The sequence below is a fragment of the Gorilla gorilla genome, chromosome 6 (assembly GCF_029281585.2).
Source record: "Gorilla gorilla gorilla isolate KB3781 chromosome 6, NHGRI_mGorGor1-v2.1_pri, whole genome shotgun sequence".
NCBI classification, from domain to species: Eukaryota; Metazoa; Chordata; class Mammalia; order Primates; family Hominidae; genus Gorilla; species Gorilla gorilla.
This window is the reverse complement of record NC_073230.2, coordinates 147,662,746-147,680,795: the sequence shown is the minus strand read 5'-3', so window position 1 is coordinate 147,680,795 and position 18,050 is coordinate 147,662,746. Positions and strand designations below refer to the sequence as shown.

General features: G+C 42.4%; 1 protein-coding gene across 4 annotated transcripts in view; it reads right to left on the bottom strand.

Moving 5' to 3' along the window:
• Positions 1–18,050, bottom strand: part of TRIM24 (tripartite motif containing 24) — a 125,752-nt gene that overhangs the window by 12,852 nt on the left and 94,850 nt on the right. For all 4 annotated transcript variants that reach the window (XM_055393199.2, XM_055393200.2, XM_004046293.5 and 1 more), the window contains 2 exons: positions 5,412–5,585; positions 2,120–2,293 (listed from right to left, as the gene is read on the bottom strand). In XM_055393199.2, the coding sequence (XP_055249174.1) occupies positions 2,120–2,293; positions 5,412–5,585 (348 nt within the window). The remainder of the gene's footprint in view (positions 1–2,119; positions 2,294–5,411; positions 5,586–18,050) is intronic.

Here is an 18,050-nt window from a genome sequence, read left to right as displayed (position 1 = left end):
CCCTAAACAGCATTCAATCTATTGTGGTGTATGGTTTTGCTTGAAAAATATGAAGAAAATCTAGCCTCACACAGATAGGACCTAGTGGATCCTCTGAAAGGGATACTTTAACAACTGATACTCTGGGTATATGCTAAATAGATGAAGTCCATATATCTACAGCACTAACCTCACTGAATACATTACTGTTGTTTTGTAGGAGAAAAGGTGAACCCTAAAGATTCTTGCTTTAATATAACAGGAATACAAATAACACTTCTTTTCCTTATTCATTGCCAGGCAAAAATATTTACAAATCCCTAATGAGTAAGAGTTTAATGCTTTAGACACAAAAATTATTTCATGCCTACATATACCAAATTTCCCACCAATGTCTTTGGGCTTAAAATCCAGTTCAATTCTTTAATATAGTTCTACTCTTGTTCAACCAGGATTCTATAAGATAATTAAGTCCTACAGCCATAGGGCACAGTTTGTATATAATGAATCAATTTCTTGCTTATGCACCTAGAATGGTACTAGTTACGAAGCACCTTTGGGAGAAATGAGAAAACAGTCACTCATTTCAGTTTATTCTGTAATTCCTAAGAGGAATTTCAGGTAAGAAAGCCTGGTGGAAAAAGGTTCACCTGTATGAGGACTGCAGAGGAAAAAGCAGAAAGAATTGTACTTTCTGTGGGTTCGGGGGCAGGGAAATCGGGCCAGGCGGTTAATATACAGGGTCATTTTTGTTTTAATATTCTTTTGGCAATACTTGGCCAACATTTTTCAAAGAGTACAAAAAGTACTAGAATGACTAAATTCATGAGAACTCAATACAAGGAAAGTTGTTTACTTTGTGGGATAATCCTAAAAGCCAAATAAAACTATGGGGATTAGATGTAAGTTTTCCTATGAACCATCCATGCATGAGAAAATATATGTATTCTACTCATTTAAAGTATACAAAACTATTTTTAAAATGGAATGACTCTGGTAAGATTAACAATGCAACTATTAGGAAATATTAATTGATCTCAACTTGAAAAACAAATAATGAAAATAAAAAAGTTATTTTCACAATCTTATAGGTAATTTGATCCAAGTAAAGAGTACAAGATATTTCCTAAAAGCTTCTTAACATTAGGTGCGTATGTATATGTGCACGACAGTAGGTTATCTAACTTTAGATTTAAAAAAGGATCAAACACAGAATCAACTTATATATGGAGATCTGTCTACAGAATGTAGACTTTCTGCCTTTGGAATAGTCATACTGGCTTGGTGTAGTGGCTCATGCCTATAATCCCAGCACTTTAGGAGGCCAAGGCAGGAGGATCCCTTCAACCCAGGAGTTCAAGACCAGCCTGGGTAACATAGGGCGTCTCCCCCCATCTCTATTAAAAATAAAAATCCTTTAAAAATATAATAACAAAAAGTCATACTGACAGAGTTTGGAGAGTGAGTTAATTTACATGTAATATAAACCAGAGGTAATTTTGCACTTGTCAGTATGATCTAACAGGATTTCTATTATTAAACTTGTCTTCATCTCTTCTGATGTCCAGCCATTCAACGTCCCAGCATATCTTTCCATGTCCTTACTTTTCTCCTTTCCCAGCTTAGATTCCACAATCCATCACCATAATCACTCATTTACAAACACCTCTAACTCCAGTGGCTTGAAAGACATTAGGTTATGTGTCCAATGTTCATAATCTTTTTATTTTTACTACTGTTGTAATATTCTAAAGGATTAAAATTAACTTGTAAAAACAAACAACCTATAATCCAACAAATTCATGCCTTCTACCAGATCCAAATTCACTAACAATTTTCTTTCTTTCTTGAGACAGGGTCTCGCTCTGTTAGGCTGGAGTGCAGTGGTGTCATCTCGGCTCACCACAGCCTCTGCCTCCCAAGTAGCTGGGATTACAGGCATGTGCTATCATGCCTGGTTAACTTTTGTATTTTTTGGTAGAGACGGGGTTTCACCATGTTGGCCAGGCTGGTCTCGAACTCCTGACCTCAAGTAATCTGTCTGCCTCAGCCTCCCAAAGTGCTGGGATTACAGGAGTGAGCCACTGCACCCGGCCAACAGTTTTCAACAGAGGCTAGTATAAATTTTGTGTCTACTTACATCCGGAAGAGAGGGAAGATTATAAGACCCTCCCACTGGTGAGCTCAAATCGATCATAGGTGAACCAAAAGCCTTTCCATCATATCCTGCTGCACTAGTAATCGTGGGGCTGGAAGGAGTAGAGGATGTGCTGTTGGTAGTTGATGGGGTTCCCTGTCCGCTGCTGATCTGCCACTACAGTAACAAGAAGAGAAGAACAAAGGCTATCAACAAGCTTATAAAATACAACATCTATCTAATCACTCACACAAAATGAAGTAGAAGAGTTCAACTGTAATTTACATGGAAGGAGAATGGGACAGCGAAAGACTGCACAAGTATATATAATTTTCATTAATCTTGTCAAAAAAAAAAACCCCAAAACAGTAAAAAGCACTGATTTTTACTGAAGACAACAGTTAGTATATACCAGAAAATCACAGTACCCAATCTTGGCAGGTTTATACATACTGGAAAAAAAATGTAAATATATACATAGCAACTTCAAGGTAAAGATGAAGGGTTGAAAACATACATTTCTTCTATCCCTATCTGAAATACTTGAAAATACTAAGCTACAGACTGGTACTTTCAGGATTTTATATTCCTCTTGTCATATATGAACAGATAATTAGGCCTCGATAAATATCTGAGGAAAGTACTATCATTCCTGCTGAGATAAACACATTGATGATGATAGGCATGCTGAAGTATATAGAGGTGAAGCATGCTGCTGTCTGGAATTTACTCAAAACCTATTGAAAAACATGATGGGCTGGGCATGGTGGCTGATGCCTGTAATCCCAGCACTTTGGGAGCCCGAGGTGGGTGGATAACTCGAGGTCAAGAGTTCAAGGCCACCCTGGCCAACATGGTGAAACTCCGTCTCTACTAAAACACAAAAATTAACCGGGCTTGGTGGTGGGCACCTGTAATCCCAGCTATTTGGGAGGCTGTGGCAGGAGAATCACTGGAACCCAGGAGGCAGAGGTTGCAGTGAGCCAAGATTGCACCAGTGCACTCCAGCCTGGGCTACAGAGAGAGATTCTGCCTCAAAAAAAAAAAGGATGACTTGATGAATGGACAAAGGAATAGATAAACATGTAATAAGGCAAGTAGAACAAAATGTTCCCTATATAATACTTTCAATTTTTATTATGTTTGAAAATTTTCATGCTGGAAGAAGGAAAGTAACTAAGTGTACTGCAAGATGCCGTATTTTCCAAACATGGTCATTCACAAATGAACAGCACTATATAAAATGTCTGAAACATTCCAATTTTGAAAAACCTAATTTATATATTCCATTGTAAAAACTACATACAGAAACATATGAAGTTGGACATGAATGTCTTCTTTACCACCTACTCCTCCCTCATGTTCCCCACCCCTATGCCCCCTTTCCTCCTCCTCTACCAAGAACAATCAGTTGGTGGATCGTTTCGGGTTTTTTTCTATGTACATGATGAGGCTGGAGGAAAACACACACACACTCACATACTCAGAAAATCATATCTAGATTACTGCATTTTCTTAATATCTGAAAAGTATTCCACTGTATGAGTATACTCTAATTTGTTAAACTCATCTACTACTTAAAAGCAATTTCCCAGTAGATTTTTTCCTAGCTTGTTCCTTTACTTATTCATTCATGTTTACATTTTTGGTCAGCAACCATTTTAAAAAAACATGCTTAGAGTATCTACTCATTAAAATATAATAAATAGGGAAGAGGTAAACATTTGAGTACTGAGCATGTGCTAGGTGCTTGTATATACATTAGAATAAACTCTCAACATAACTCTGCAAGATACGCATTTTATAGCTGAGGCAAGTGAGATGCGAAAAGACTAAGTAAGCACCACAAAATTATTAGGAAAATAAGTAGAATTTAAGGCCAAACTGAAGCTTGGGTCCTTTTTACTTTCCTTCTAATGATGAAATAATAGGTATGAATTTTATTTTAAATAATTAAAATATTGTTTAAGAGAATTTGGTGATATAGCAAAGGCAAATTGATTATACAAAGATATGTATAGACACAGAGTGTACATACTTTTAGAATAAAATATTAAAATGATTTTATTAAAATGAATGTTATAGAATTATGAAAATTGCATCATCTTTATTTTGGTCTTGGAGAAACCAAAATCAGTCTACAATCAGCTAGACAGGCTGTTGTCACAGGAGCTTTGAGAAGAAAAAACACTGTGATAACTTTTACTTTAAGATAATGTAAAACACAGAAAATATTTTTACCTGAAGACATTAAGTATATAAATAATACAGCCGGGTATGGTGGCCCACACCTGTAATCCCAGCACTTTGGGAGGCTGAGGCGGGCATATCACTTGAGGCCAGGAGTTTGAGACCAGCCTGGCCAACATGGTGAAACCCTGTCTCTACTAAAAATACAAAAATTAGCCAGGCATGGTAGTGGGCACCTGTAATCCCAGCTACTCTGGAGGCTGAGGCAGGAAAATTGCTTGAACCCGGAAGGCAGAGGTTGCAGTGAGCTGAGATCATGCCACTGTACTCAAGCCTGAGTGACAGAGAGAGACTTTAAAAAAAATAAATAAATAAAAAAAGGAGGCCCGGTACGGTGGCTTACGAGTTTAGGAGATTGAGACCATCCTGGCTAACACGGTGAAACCCCGTCTCTACTAAAAATACAAAAAAAATTAGCCGGGCGTGGTGGCGAGTACCTGTAGTCTCAGCTACTCAGGAGGCTGAGGCAGGAGAAATGGTGTGAACCCAGGAGGCGGAGCTTGCAGTTAGCCCAGATTGCGCCACTGCACTCCAGCCTAGGCAACAGAGAGAGACTCTGTCTCAAAAAAAAAATAAAAATAAAAATAAATAAGCTGTATCATATTAAATATGCATTAAATATTAAACTTCATCAGATATATTTGTATTCCCTCTTGAAACTGTGCCATAATTTTGTTTCCAAGAAATCTTCTTGAGACACTTCAAAGATTCATTTATTGTTCTATTTTGTGGAATGTAACTTGTATTTGTTAGAATACTTTTATCTTAGGAAATTTAATGTACTCACCTAAAAGTTATCCATACCATATTATAAAAATTAATACCTATGGTCATTGATTATATTGGGCCATCACTTCTACATAAGTGGTTTAATTTCTCTTACTGATAAAAAGCATCAAACTTTGCAATTCACATTTATTTAAAAAATGAAAAAAAAGGCTTGCTCTTGGCTCTTTATAACCTGTTGCTTAATCTATAAATTCTTTGTGATTTGAAAATAGAAAGCAGCAGAAAAAGCAATTGAGAAAAGAAGGTAGATATATACCTGTTTTATGGCTTGTTGAGCCAAGAAAGCCATCTGTAGGGGGTTTGGCTTTATTGCTTGTCGTGGTATGTTCTGGTTTGGTGGATATCTCAGTTGTTGAGGATGAGGAGGAAGAACTGGTCCATTGGGTTTGGGGCTGTGATTCTGAAAGTTTATCAAACGTGGAGGCGGTTGCTAGAAAAAAGAAATTAAACCAATTTAATAACAATCTTCTTCTGAAAAACAAATTATAAATCTCTATCTTATAAAACTTTTACAGAAAAATAGAACTCTGCCACAGATCAATCAATTATTAAGATTTACATAAGGGAATGAGGGGTGGGGGATGGGCAGACTTTCAGAATTTGTGTAAACAACTTTTTTAAAAGAACCTTACTAGGAAAGAACCTTGGGAGAGGGATTGCCAGCTAGATTTTATAAGTAGATTGTACCAGAATCGGACCTAGGCCATGTTGGGAAGTAAAATGTGTCTTTGGTATCCTTCTAAGTCCTTCACAATTATCTTTCACAAAGAACCACCCTTTTGAAACCTCCTAAAAATAAAGTGATGGTAGAATAATAACTGCTAACACTTATTGAGCAGTTATTAAATGCCAGGTACTGCTTTAAGTGCTTCACATGTATTCACTAATTTATTCTTAGCAATATTATTATAAAGCACAGATTATTTCTATTTTATAGATAAGAAAGCTAAAATAAACCACAGAAAATTTAGTAACTTGCTCAAGATTAACAAAGACAATAAGGCATGGAGCTGGGATTTGAACAAGTAATCTGGCTCAATGGGTGTACTCAAAATGAACAAATCGTTAATAATGAAAATAGTTGATATTAATAACACTTAATAAGTTTTAGATCTTATTGAGCCCTGGCAGGCATTTTACATATTATTATGTTATTGAGCCTTATGAAGGAGGTATTATTACCTTTGTTTTGCAAATTAGGAAACTAAAAGTTTGAAAACATAATTTGAAAAAAGTCACACAGCTAATACCAAGCAGCACACCAAGGCTTTAATCCAAATCTAGTCTGCCATATCATTACCAAAACATGTTCGGGTGCTTAGCTGGCTGTTAAGATACTGAGTAATTACAACTTAGAGGATGAGTCTCCATAGAAGAAAACATTTTCTGTTTTGTTTGTTTGTTTGTTTGTTTTTTGAGATGGAGTCTTGTTCCGATCTTGGCTCACTGCAACCTCTGCCTCCTGGGTTCAAGTGATTCTCCTGCCTCAGCCTCCCAAGTGGCTGGAATTACAGGAATGCCCCACCACACCTGGCTAATTTTTGTATTTTTAGTAGAGATGGGGTTTTGCCATGTTGGTCAGGCTGGTTTCGAACTCCTGACCTCAAGTGATCAGCCCACCTCAGCCTCCCAAAGTCCTGGGATTACAGGCTTGAGCCACTGTGCCTGGCCAGAAAACATATTTTCAAAGCAAAGTCTCCAAGAACAACCCTGGTTGATTACAGGAAGGCTGGGTGAAGGAATCACAAATGAGGCTGAAGCAGAAATTAAAAAGAGAAAAACAAGTTTCCCTGTACTTAGCTGACTCAATCCAAGGCCAGCAATATGCAGGGCCCTGGCAAAGCTTTGATAAAACTATCTGGAAAGCCAGAGCCCAAAGGAAGGAGCTCCAGAGACTCTCCCAACACCCCCTCAGAGCAAGCTTAAGAAAATCAAATTCCTTTACTATCTCCTCATCCCCCTTACCATTACTCAATTTCCAAGTTTTGTAAGTTCCTGTTTTTCCTTCAATGCAGCTGCAAGGTCACAAGCTATGCTAAGGATTATGAAACCTGTCACTGATTAACTGCCTTTGTTCTGCTTCTGTAAGCCTGCTTGCCTACACCATGAGTTTCATGCCATTAGATTCCCGCCACGCCATTTAAACTAGCCAACCCTCTTTCAGAAGTGTGTATAAAAGTCAAGCCCTGTCTTTGTTCAGGGCCTAGCCTTTGGATGTGAATCCGTTGGGCCAGTGGCCACTTAAATAAAATCCTCCTATTCTACCTATTGGTCTCTCCAGTCCTCTGATTGCCGAAACATTTTCTGGGGGCTCGCCCGGGATTGGAGACGAAAGGTTTACTGTCTCTTTGCCTGTGAGACTGGAGCCCCAGGCCGGGGGAGACCTGTGACCCCAGGCGCCACTGGGAGAACTTCAACCCAGAGGGGTGATCAGCTCTCCCGCGACCCTACCTGACAGCACAATGGAACCTAAGCAGGTACAGGATGATTCCAGGAACAGTGCACTACAGGATTGTGGTAAGGTTTGGGCCCGAGGCAGGACCTGTCCCATAAGAATGGAAGGGGAGCCTGATCACCTCCCGGGGTGTAACTAGTGGTCAAACACAGGACGTGAGAGTGGCTTGCAAAGTCAGGGAAGCTCACAAGCTCACACCCCAACCAACCCAGGACATGAGAGTGGCTTGCAGAGTCAGTTGAGAAAGAGGAACTGGGAGCTGGGAAGTGTGTGAGTGCATGTGAAAGAGGCAGTTCCAGGAGGAACCAACGCAGGGAGTGACGTGTGGGGGCCACAGTTCTCTTAGTGTAGACCATACACTCTGAGAGAATCATGGGACTGACCGGGACTAGCAGTGTTCCACATATGGCTTAGGGAGGTGCTCCACAATTTAGTAATTGTGGGGGTCAAAATGGAGCCTCCAATGCTAAGTGGCGTCTGAAATACTCCTGCGAGGGGGACAGTCTAATCGGTCCGAAGTGAAAGTGAGAGTGAGTGTGTTGCGCTGTAACTGGGAGGAAATGAGAGGGAAGTCGTCAAAACCCACCCCATTACAATGTATGTTAAAGAATTTTAAGAAAGGTTATACAGGGGATTACGGGATGAAGTTGACCCCTCAGAGGTTGAGAACTCTCTGTGAAATAGAATGGCCCTCTTTTAGTGTCGGATGGCCAGCCAAAGGAACTACAGATAGGGAAACAATTGGCCATGTACTTAAGGTGGTGATTGGGGTCGGAGGACAGCCAGGGCACCCAGACCAATTCCCTTATATTGACTCATGGCTAAATATAGTTCAAACTTGACCTGCATGGTTGCAGCCCTGCCTGGCAGCTTACTGCATGCAAAATGCTTGTGGCTCAGACCGAGCCTAAAGTGAAAGTAAAATCAGCTTTGCTGGCAAATACAGAGACAAAGAAAAAGTCATGGGAAGGGCAAGAGAAACCAGTTTTGCAGGAACTGCCAGAGGAGATAGAAATTCCTCTTCCATATATTCCAATCTACCCCCATTTACTGAGGCAAACAGCCCCCAAGGAGTTAGATTCAGATGGTAACATGCTCCAAGACTCACCCCAAAAGGAAAGATCGGAGCCCCAGGAGGTCAGGGAAGAAAGACAAGATGATTAAGTGGGCTGCCTCCGATCTGGTCATGCTTGGGCTATGCAAATGCCTCTTAGGGAGACATGGGGACCCATCTATTATGATGAACAGGGTCAAGTCCAAGGGGGGCAACGGAACTTCATCTACCAGCCTTTTACAACCACTGATCTCCTAAACTGGAAACACCATACCCCCTCCTACATGGAGAAGACCCAGGCCCTCATAGATATAATGCAATCCATCTTCCAGACACACAATCCAAGTTGGCCAGACCGTAGGCAGCTCCTCTTGACACTGTTTAACACTGAGGAGTGCTGGAGGGTAATCCAGGCAGCTCTCTGCTGGCTAGAAGCCAGTGCACCTGAAGGCACACTTAACGTTCAGGCATACACTCAGGGCCAGTTTCCAGAAGCAGACCCCCACTGGGATTCAAATGATGCAGTCCAATTACAGTACCTACAGAGGTACCGAGAAGCACTCTTGCAAGGGCTAAAGGAAGGCAGGAAAAAGGCAATCAATATAGGAAATATCTCAGAAGTTCTTCAAGGAGCTGATGAGAGCCCTAACCAGTTTTATTAGAGACTCTGTGAGGCATTCCAGCTTTACACTCCGTTTGACCCTGAGGCCTCTGAAAATCAGTGCACGGTGAACACGGCATTTGCAGGACAAGCCCTGGGTGACATCAGGTGGAAGATGCAAAAGCTAAAAAATTTCGCAGGCATGAATGCCACCCAACTTATAGGAGTGGCCACCAAGGTGTATATTAACCGTGACCAAGAGGCAAAAAAGGAAGCAGATCAGAGGCTTAGGAAAAAGGCCAATATGTTAGCAGTGGCCCTTACGGTAAGGGAAACTAGCATTGCAAGAGGGTGCGGATGTGGACACGGGCACAGACGGAGATGGGGCCAAACCAGACAGAGGCTCAAAAGCCGGCTGAGGTTAGAAAAGCACCAATGTGCATGATGCTAAAAGGGACACTGGAAAAAATCAGTGTCCAGAGGGCAGTGAAGAAAATGGCGGAGGCTACGAAACAAAAATGCCACCAGTCAAAGGCTGCTGCACCCTGAAGGAACCAGATACTGACCTGATCGGGGTGGCAGGGACTGAAGAATATAAGGACAAGGACAGACTAGGCTCCTTCTCCTTAGGCTCCCAGGAGCCCATGGTCACATTAGAAGTGGGGGGCCAGCTAATGGACTTTATGGTGGACAATGGGGCTGAATAGCAGGTAGTAACCTGATCCATAGGACCACTATCCAAAAACTATACAACTATTGTAGGGGTCACCAGGGTCTCAGAGAAGAGGCCATTTTGTTGGCCAAGGAGGTTCGTTATAGGAGGACAAGAGGTCCAACATGAATTCCTGTACCTCCCAAATTGCCCAGTTCCCCTGCTGGGGAGAGACCTACTCCAAAAACTGCAAGCACAGATTGCTTTGGGGCCACAAGGGGATATGACTCTAAACCTGACTGACCCAAAGGCCATGGTGTTAACCCTTACCGTCCCGCAAACTGAGGAATGGAGGCTATACACAAAAAAGCCACCAGAACTGTGTCACGAACCAGGAATACTTGAATTATAAAGGGTACTTAATAAAATTCCTGGAGTATGGGCTGAAGATAACCCACCCGGGCTGGCTAAAGATTAGATGCCAATGGTAGTAGAGCTAAAACCAGGGGCAACCCCAGTTTAGTTTGCCAGTACCTGGTTTTCCCGGAAGCCATATGAGGTGTTCACAAACACTTAGAGTGAGCGACTCTACTAACATGGAATCATGTTTGCAGTCAAATGCCAGTCACCCTGGAACATCCCACTCCTGCCAGTACAGAAGCCATCTAGAGAATACAGGCCGGTGCAGGACTTGTGTGCTGTGAACCACACTACAGTAAACATCCACCCAATAGTACCAAACCCATATACTTTGATGGGATTTATTCCAGCAAGTGCTGCCTGGTTTACTTGCCTAGACCTGAAAGATGCATTCTTCTGTCTTCACCTGGCACCAATTAGCCCATTTTGCATTTCAATGGGGCGAGTCGCAGTTCACCTGGACAAGCCTCCCAAAAGGATTCAAAAAATCTCCCACAATCTTTAAACCTCAACGCCTACACCCCGCCAAATGACAACTGCACCTTGCTGCAATATATAGATGACCTTTTTTTGGCAGCCCCAACCCAAGAAGACTGCTTTCAAGGAACCCAAGACCTCCTCCATCTCCTGTATAAGGTGTCCAGGAAGAAGGCTCAAATCTGCTCCAGGAGAGTCCAATATTTAGGCTTTGAAGTAAGTCAAGGGGAACAATGGCTTGGCAGTGAGCGAAAGAAGGCTGTTTGTGCACTCCCCACTCCAAACACCCAGTGACAAATAAGAGAATTCCTAGGGGCAGCAGGGTTCTGCTGTATCTGGATCCCAAATTTCTCATTTATGGCCAAGCCATTATATGAAGCCACAAAAGAGGGGAGAAAAGGAGCCCCTCCTCTGGGAGGCTGACCAGGAGAAGGCATTTAAGCGGATCAAAGAAGCCCTAACTCAGGCCCCAGCCGTAGGATTGCCAGATCTAACTAAGCCTTTCTTTCTATATGTCCATGAGTGAAAAGGAATCGCTATAGGGGTCCTAACTCAGGTCATAGGATCGTGGCATGGGCCGGTAGCATAATTATCCAAGCAATTGGATTCTGTGGCACTAGGATGGCCTCCGTGCCTCAAAGCACTAGCTGCCACAGCCCTACTGGCACAGGAAGCTGACCAACTGACTCTAGGGCAGCAACTGACCATCCAGGTACTGCACTCGGTTATAACTTTAATGGATCAGAGATGGCATCCTTGATTATCAAACCTAAGAATGACTCGATACCAAGGGCTCCTATGCAAAAATCCCCACATAAATACCCTAAACCTGGCTACCTTGCTCCCAACTGATTTGGAACCAGGAGGCCCCCTTCATTGCTGTGTAGATGGAGTAGGCGAGGTATCCTCAAGCCAGAAAGATCTTACAGACCAACCCCTCAAGGACCCAGATGTTGAATACTTTACAGATGGAAGCAATTTTGTATTGGAAGGGGTCTGGCAGGCTGGGTATGCAGTAGTAACATTGGACTCAGTGGTAGAGGCTCAGTTTCTGCCCACAGAACATCAGCCCAAAAAGCAGACCTAATAGCCCTGACAAGAGCCCTTTTGCTAGCAAAAGACAAAAAAAGTCAATGTTTATACTGACTCCAAATATGCCTTCGCCACATTGCATGTTCATGGAGCTATATATAAGGAAAGAGGACTCTTAACTGCTGGGGGCAAAGAAATAAAGTACAAGGAAGAACTCCTACAGCTCTTAGATGCTGTATAGGCCCCAAAGAAAGTGGCTGTTATGCACTGCAAAGGCATCAAAAGGCAGGAACACTAGAGGCCAAAGGAAACAGAAAAGCAGACATGGAGGCAAAACAGGCAGGAATGACTACCCCGCATTGTAAAAAGGAAGCCCGAGCTTTGCCTCTCCTCCCAGAGGTCCCAAATTACTCTCCAAATGAAAGGGCCTGGTGTGCCAAACAGACTGGACATTACATTGAAGAACGATGGTGGAAATTCTCTGATGAGAGGCTAGCCATCCCTGAAATAGTGACCCCCAAATTTGTAAGACAATTCCATCAAGGAACTCATATAAGGAAAACGGCACTAGAAAGACTACTTGGACACCATTTCTATGTGCTGGGGCTCACTGCCATCACCCGAGCCGTTTGCAAACAATGTCTAATTTGTGCCCAGAACAACCCACGGCAAGGGCCCACTCGGCCCCAGGAATACAGTAAATAGGAGCCACACCCTGTAAAAACCTACTAATGGACTTCACTGAGCTGCCCCGAGCCAGAGGCTATCCGTATGTGTTAGTGCTTCTCTGCACCTTTTCAGGATGGGTCGAGACTTTCTCCACCAGAACAGAGAAAGCATGAGAAGTGACTAAAGTATTGTTAAGAGACATTATCACCAGATTTGGACTGCCCTTGACTCCAGGGTCAGACAATGGTCCAGCATTTGTAGCCGAAATAGCTCAAGATCTAGCAAGGCTGTTAAAAATAAAATGGAAGTTACACATAGCCTACCAGCCACAGAGTTCAGGAAAAGTGGAACACATGAATTGGACACTTATACAACTACTGAAGAAATATTGGCAAAAAACTCATCTGAGATGGGATCAAGTCCTGCCCACGGTCCTCCTCTGAGTCAGGTGCACCCCCACCAAACAAACTGGCTATTTGCCCTATGAGATCTTGTTCGGTTGGCCATCCCCAATCATAGGTCAAATTAAAGGTGTCCTCCGTGAACTAGGGGAATTAACCTTAAGAAGGCAAATGCAGGCTTTAGGGATAGCCATGCAAAGAATCCATGGCTGGGTACAGGAAAGAATGCCCATAAGCCTAACAGACCCATCACACCCTTTTAGACCTGGGGACTCTGTTTAGGTTAAGAAATGGAACCCAACCACTTTAGGACCCATATAGGATAGGCCCCATACTGTAATCTTGTCCACTCCCACTGCTGTTAAAGTTGCAGGAACTGTGCCTTGGATCCACCACAGTCAGCTGAAACCAGCAGCCCAAGACAAGTGGACCAGCCAACAGGACCCAGACCATCTGACCTGGCTGATCCTACGGTGGGACCAGGTTGCCAGTGAAGTCAACAGCCTTGCTCTGGTCACCCTGGAAGCTGACCAGTCTATGCACAGCTGAAGCTTGAGGAGACAACAGCCCGGCTCTAGCCACCCCAGAAGCTGACTAGTCTATGCACGGCCGAAGCGTGAGCACCATCAGGGAAGTAAATGTGGTTAGAATTCTTAGGTCCAATAGCTTTCCTTATAATACTAATTGTTTTACTATTATCCTGTCTCTTTGTCCAACCTCCTCCTGGGGGCAAAGACCTCTTTTGTCCCTGCTGGGTATAAACATGCTACTCTTTACTTTGTTGCTACTCATCCCCATCATGGCACTCCTCATACCAGTGTCAGAAAATGGACTCATAGAAGGGTGCCCCCACTGCATACATACTATGCAGTCGGGGAGCACCATAACTAGGACTCTGCTGTACTATATTTATTATGAGTGCGCAGGGAGCCACTTAGGAACTTGTACTCATAACCAGGTAACCTATTCAATCTGTGACCCAGGAAATAGCCAGCCCTACATATGTTAGGACCCTAAGTCCCCACCTATTGAGACTTGGTTTGAAGTTCATACTAAGGAAGGGGATCTTCCAAACCAAACCAAAGCCTCTTCCCCTTATGGGGGGGTCATATCCTTATACTTCAATGTTTGCCAGGAGGTAGCAATCCTGTAGTGGTCCATTATCATTGGCCCCACAGGGCACTATGGTACTTGTTCCAAGCAAAAATGTGTGCCCCGTTTGTTCCTCTAGGTCCCCGTTAATAGCCCGCTGGAGCTGCATGACTTGGTCCACTTATCGACAACCACAAAGGCAAGTCATACATATGAAACTACTGGAAAAACCAACTCATAAACCTAGCATTTGCTATCCTGCACATCTCACCATCTTAGAGCCAGGTCTGCCCATATGGACTACAGGCTATCCCATGACACTGGGGTTCAAAGTCAAAGGTCAAAAAGTAAACTCAGAAGTCAGTCTGTATATTATAAAGAAAACCTGGACCGATTCAACCCAACAGTTTCGAGTTTTTGAGTCATTCTATGAGCACATCCACCAGGAGTTGCCTGAACCCTCTCCCTTGGCCAGCAACCTGTTTGCCCAACTGGCTGAAAACATAGTCAGTAGCCTACATGTCTCCTCATGCTATGCATGTGGAGGAACCATCATAGGGGATCAATGGCAGTAGGAAGCAAAGGAGCTAATGCCCCAAGATAACTTTACTCTGACTGTCCTCTCCCCTGAACCAACATTCACAAGCTTGAGCGTCTGGCCCTTAAAAAATCTCTATTATCGGGAGATTCTGCATTGCTTGCTGGGGAAAGGCCTTTACCAACTGGGTAGGAGAATTAACTTGCCTAGGACAGCAATATTACAACGAAACAATAGGAAAGACTTTATGGTGGGGCAGGATAAATAATTCCAAATCACCCCACCCTAGTCCATTCTCCTGTTTACCCTCTTTACATCACTCTTGGTACCAGCTTGAAACTCCAAATGCGTGGCAGGCACCCTCTGGCCTCTACTGGATCTGTGGGTCATGGGCATATGGGCAGCTGCCAGAGGCCTGTGTACGAGGGACAATCAGACCATCCTTCTTCCTAATCCCTCTAAGGCAAGGAGAAGCCTTAGGATACCCTGTTTATGATGAAACAAAAAGGAGAAATAAAAGGGGCATAACCATAGGAATTAGAAAGATGATGAATGGCCCCCTGAGAGAATAATCCAATATTATGGGTCAGCCACCTGGGCGGAAGATGGAATGTATGGATACTGTACCCCTATTTACATGCACAACTGCATCATAACGTTATAGGCAGTGCTTGAAATCATGACTAATGTCGCTGCAAGGGCCTTAAATCTACTGGCCTAACAAGCCACAAAAATGAGAAATGCTATTTCTCAAAATAGACTGGCTTTAGACTAGTCTCATAGCCCAGGAAGGTGGGGTATGCAGAAAGTTCAATGTAACTAATTGCTGCCTAGAAATTGATGACAATGGAAAGGTCATTGAAGATATAACTGCAAAAATCCAAAAATTAGCCCATGTTCCAGCCCAGACTTAGAAAGGATGGTCTCCAGATACCCTCTTTGGGGGCTGGTTTTCATCCCTCAGAGGATTTAAAACCTTAATAGGAATAGTCCTGGCCATACTAGGAGGTTGCTTAATACTCCATTGTCTCTTACCCCTCCTCGTTAAAAACATCCAATCGGCCATAGAGACTCTTGTAACCAGGCAAACTACCACTCAGCTAATGGCTCTAACTAAATATCAACCTTTGTCAAAGGAAGAAACTTGCCTTTTCATGAAGAATTAAGTGATAGAGATGCTTTCCATTAAACTTCATTTACAGGGAGCATCAAAGGGGGGAATGAAGCCAAAATTAAAAACAGGAAAACAAGTTTTCCTGTACTTAGCTGACTCACTCCAAGGCCAGCAATAGGCAGGGCCCTGACAAAGCCTTGAAAACACTATCTGGAAAGCCAGAGCCTAAAGGAAGGAGCTCCAGAGACTCTCCCAACACCCACTCAGAGCAAGATTAAGAAAAACAAATTCCTTTACTATCTCCTCATGCCCCTTACCATTACTCAATTTCCAGGTTTTGTAAGCTCCTGCTTTTCTTTCAGTGCAGCTGCAAGGTCACAAGCTATGCTAAGGATTACAAAATCTGTCACTGTTTGATTCAAACTGCCTTTGTTCTGCCTCTGTAAGCCTCCTTGCCTGTACCACGAGTTTTGTGCCATTTAAATTAGCCAACCCTCTTTCAGAAGTGTGTATAAAAGTCAAGCCCTGTCTTTGTTTGGGACCTAGCCTTTGGATGTGAATCCGTTGGGCCAGTGGCCACTTAAATAAAATCCTCCTGTTCCATCCATTGGTCTCTCTGGTCCTCTGATTCCTGCAACAAGACAAAGGCTAGAAAGCAAGCCTGCTCTGTGGGCTCATAAATACTAGCCCTGGAAATTGAGACCAGTCCTAGAAGAAAAAGGTAACCTTATATGCCAGTCTCCTCTTGACTGATTCTCTACAGTTGGGAATGTATTGCAAAATAAATATTCTTTTTAGTATATCTTAACTGTATGATCACAACTTCTCAAAGAGGAGCCTATTTCCCCCTACATTCACAGGGGGACAAATAAATAATCTTTTAAGGTTGAAGCAGCAACACCTGAAACTTTGACATTGTGAAGGCAGACAGCTATAAAGTACAGTCCTATCCTCTTTATTATTTTTATTCTTCCTATTTTTGGAATTTACTATCCTCACCTGGGTCAACTGCTTCTCTCTTAAAAATTAGTTGGCACTGGGTTTACCTCTCATTAACTTTCAAGAGTGGCCAGCAATTACAGACCCAGTGAAAAATACATTTAGAAGCTGATTCTAACAAGTGAAATTCTGTAGGTAAAGAGTAGAAAAATAATATTAGAGAAAAATAAGAAAATCTCGAAACTTTAAAAAAGTATAAACCTAAAAGCCATAGCAATGTTTTTATTTTTCCATGAAAATTTTGTGAATTGAAGGGTTTTATATCATAGAAATACAAGCAGAACATACTTAGGAAATTACATGGAAAAACTTTTAAATTTATCTAAGGGATAATTTTTCTTAGCCCAAAATGGTCCTTAAGGGAGAATAAAGATAGTCATAGAAGTCTTTTGCCACCTTCATCCAGACTAATGTTTACATATTGACAACCGAAAAAATGACACTTAATGCCAGCGTAATGTGCTACGGTATGTAAGATGTCGACCATGCCATGAAGATGCTTATGGTCTGGTAAGATGTAAGGTGATTTCCGCCCCCCTCCTAAACTGTTATGGTTGATTGAGTTAGTGTCTAAGAATCCCGTGACAGGGGAAGCAACTTAAAAAATAAAATTAGGGGCTGGGCACAGTGGGTCATGCCTGTAATCCCAGCACTTTGGGAGGCTGAGGTGGGTGGATCACGAGGTCAGGAGATCGAGACCATCCTGGCTAACAAGATGAAACCCCATCTCTGCTAAAAATACAAAAAATTAGCCGGGCGTGGTGGCACATGCCTATAGTCCTAGCTACTTGGGAGGCTGAGGCGGGAGAATCGCTTGAACCCGGGAGGCAGAGGTTGTAGTGAGCTGACATCGTGTCATTGCACTCCAGCCTGAGTGACAGAGTGAGACTCCATCTCAAAAAAAAAAAAAATTGGATTATAGTAAAAATAAGAATGGTAGACAATATATTTGCTTAGAAATAGGTTTGAAAAAGGTAGATTGTAATGAACCACACTTCTGCCCTTTTCTATTTCACTCTGCCCTAATTTCTAAGATGCAATGTGGTTTACTGAACACTGCATTCTCACAGAGGGCAGATTCTTAATGTATTCATCATTCTGAAGCACCACTGTAGGAATTATAGGCACACAACTTTTCCCATCAATCACAGGCCTGGGTTATTTAGGAATACAAACATTTATCCTTCACTATAATTTAAAGACAATGAAGGGTAGATGAAAATAGATTTATCAACTCAATAAACCATTAAATCCTTTTTAAGTAGGGATTAAAAACTAGGCATTAAATCAGGGATCCTTAATGTGATAAATTTTTATAAATGCAGATATTTAGATTATGGAAAATGGATGTCTTTGTTATTTTGAGCTGCTAAACACAATTATACTATAAT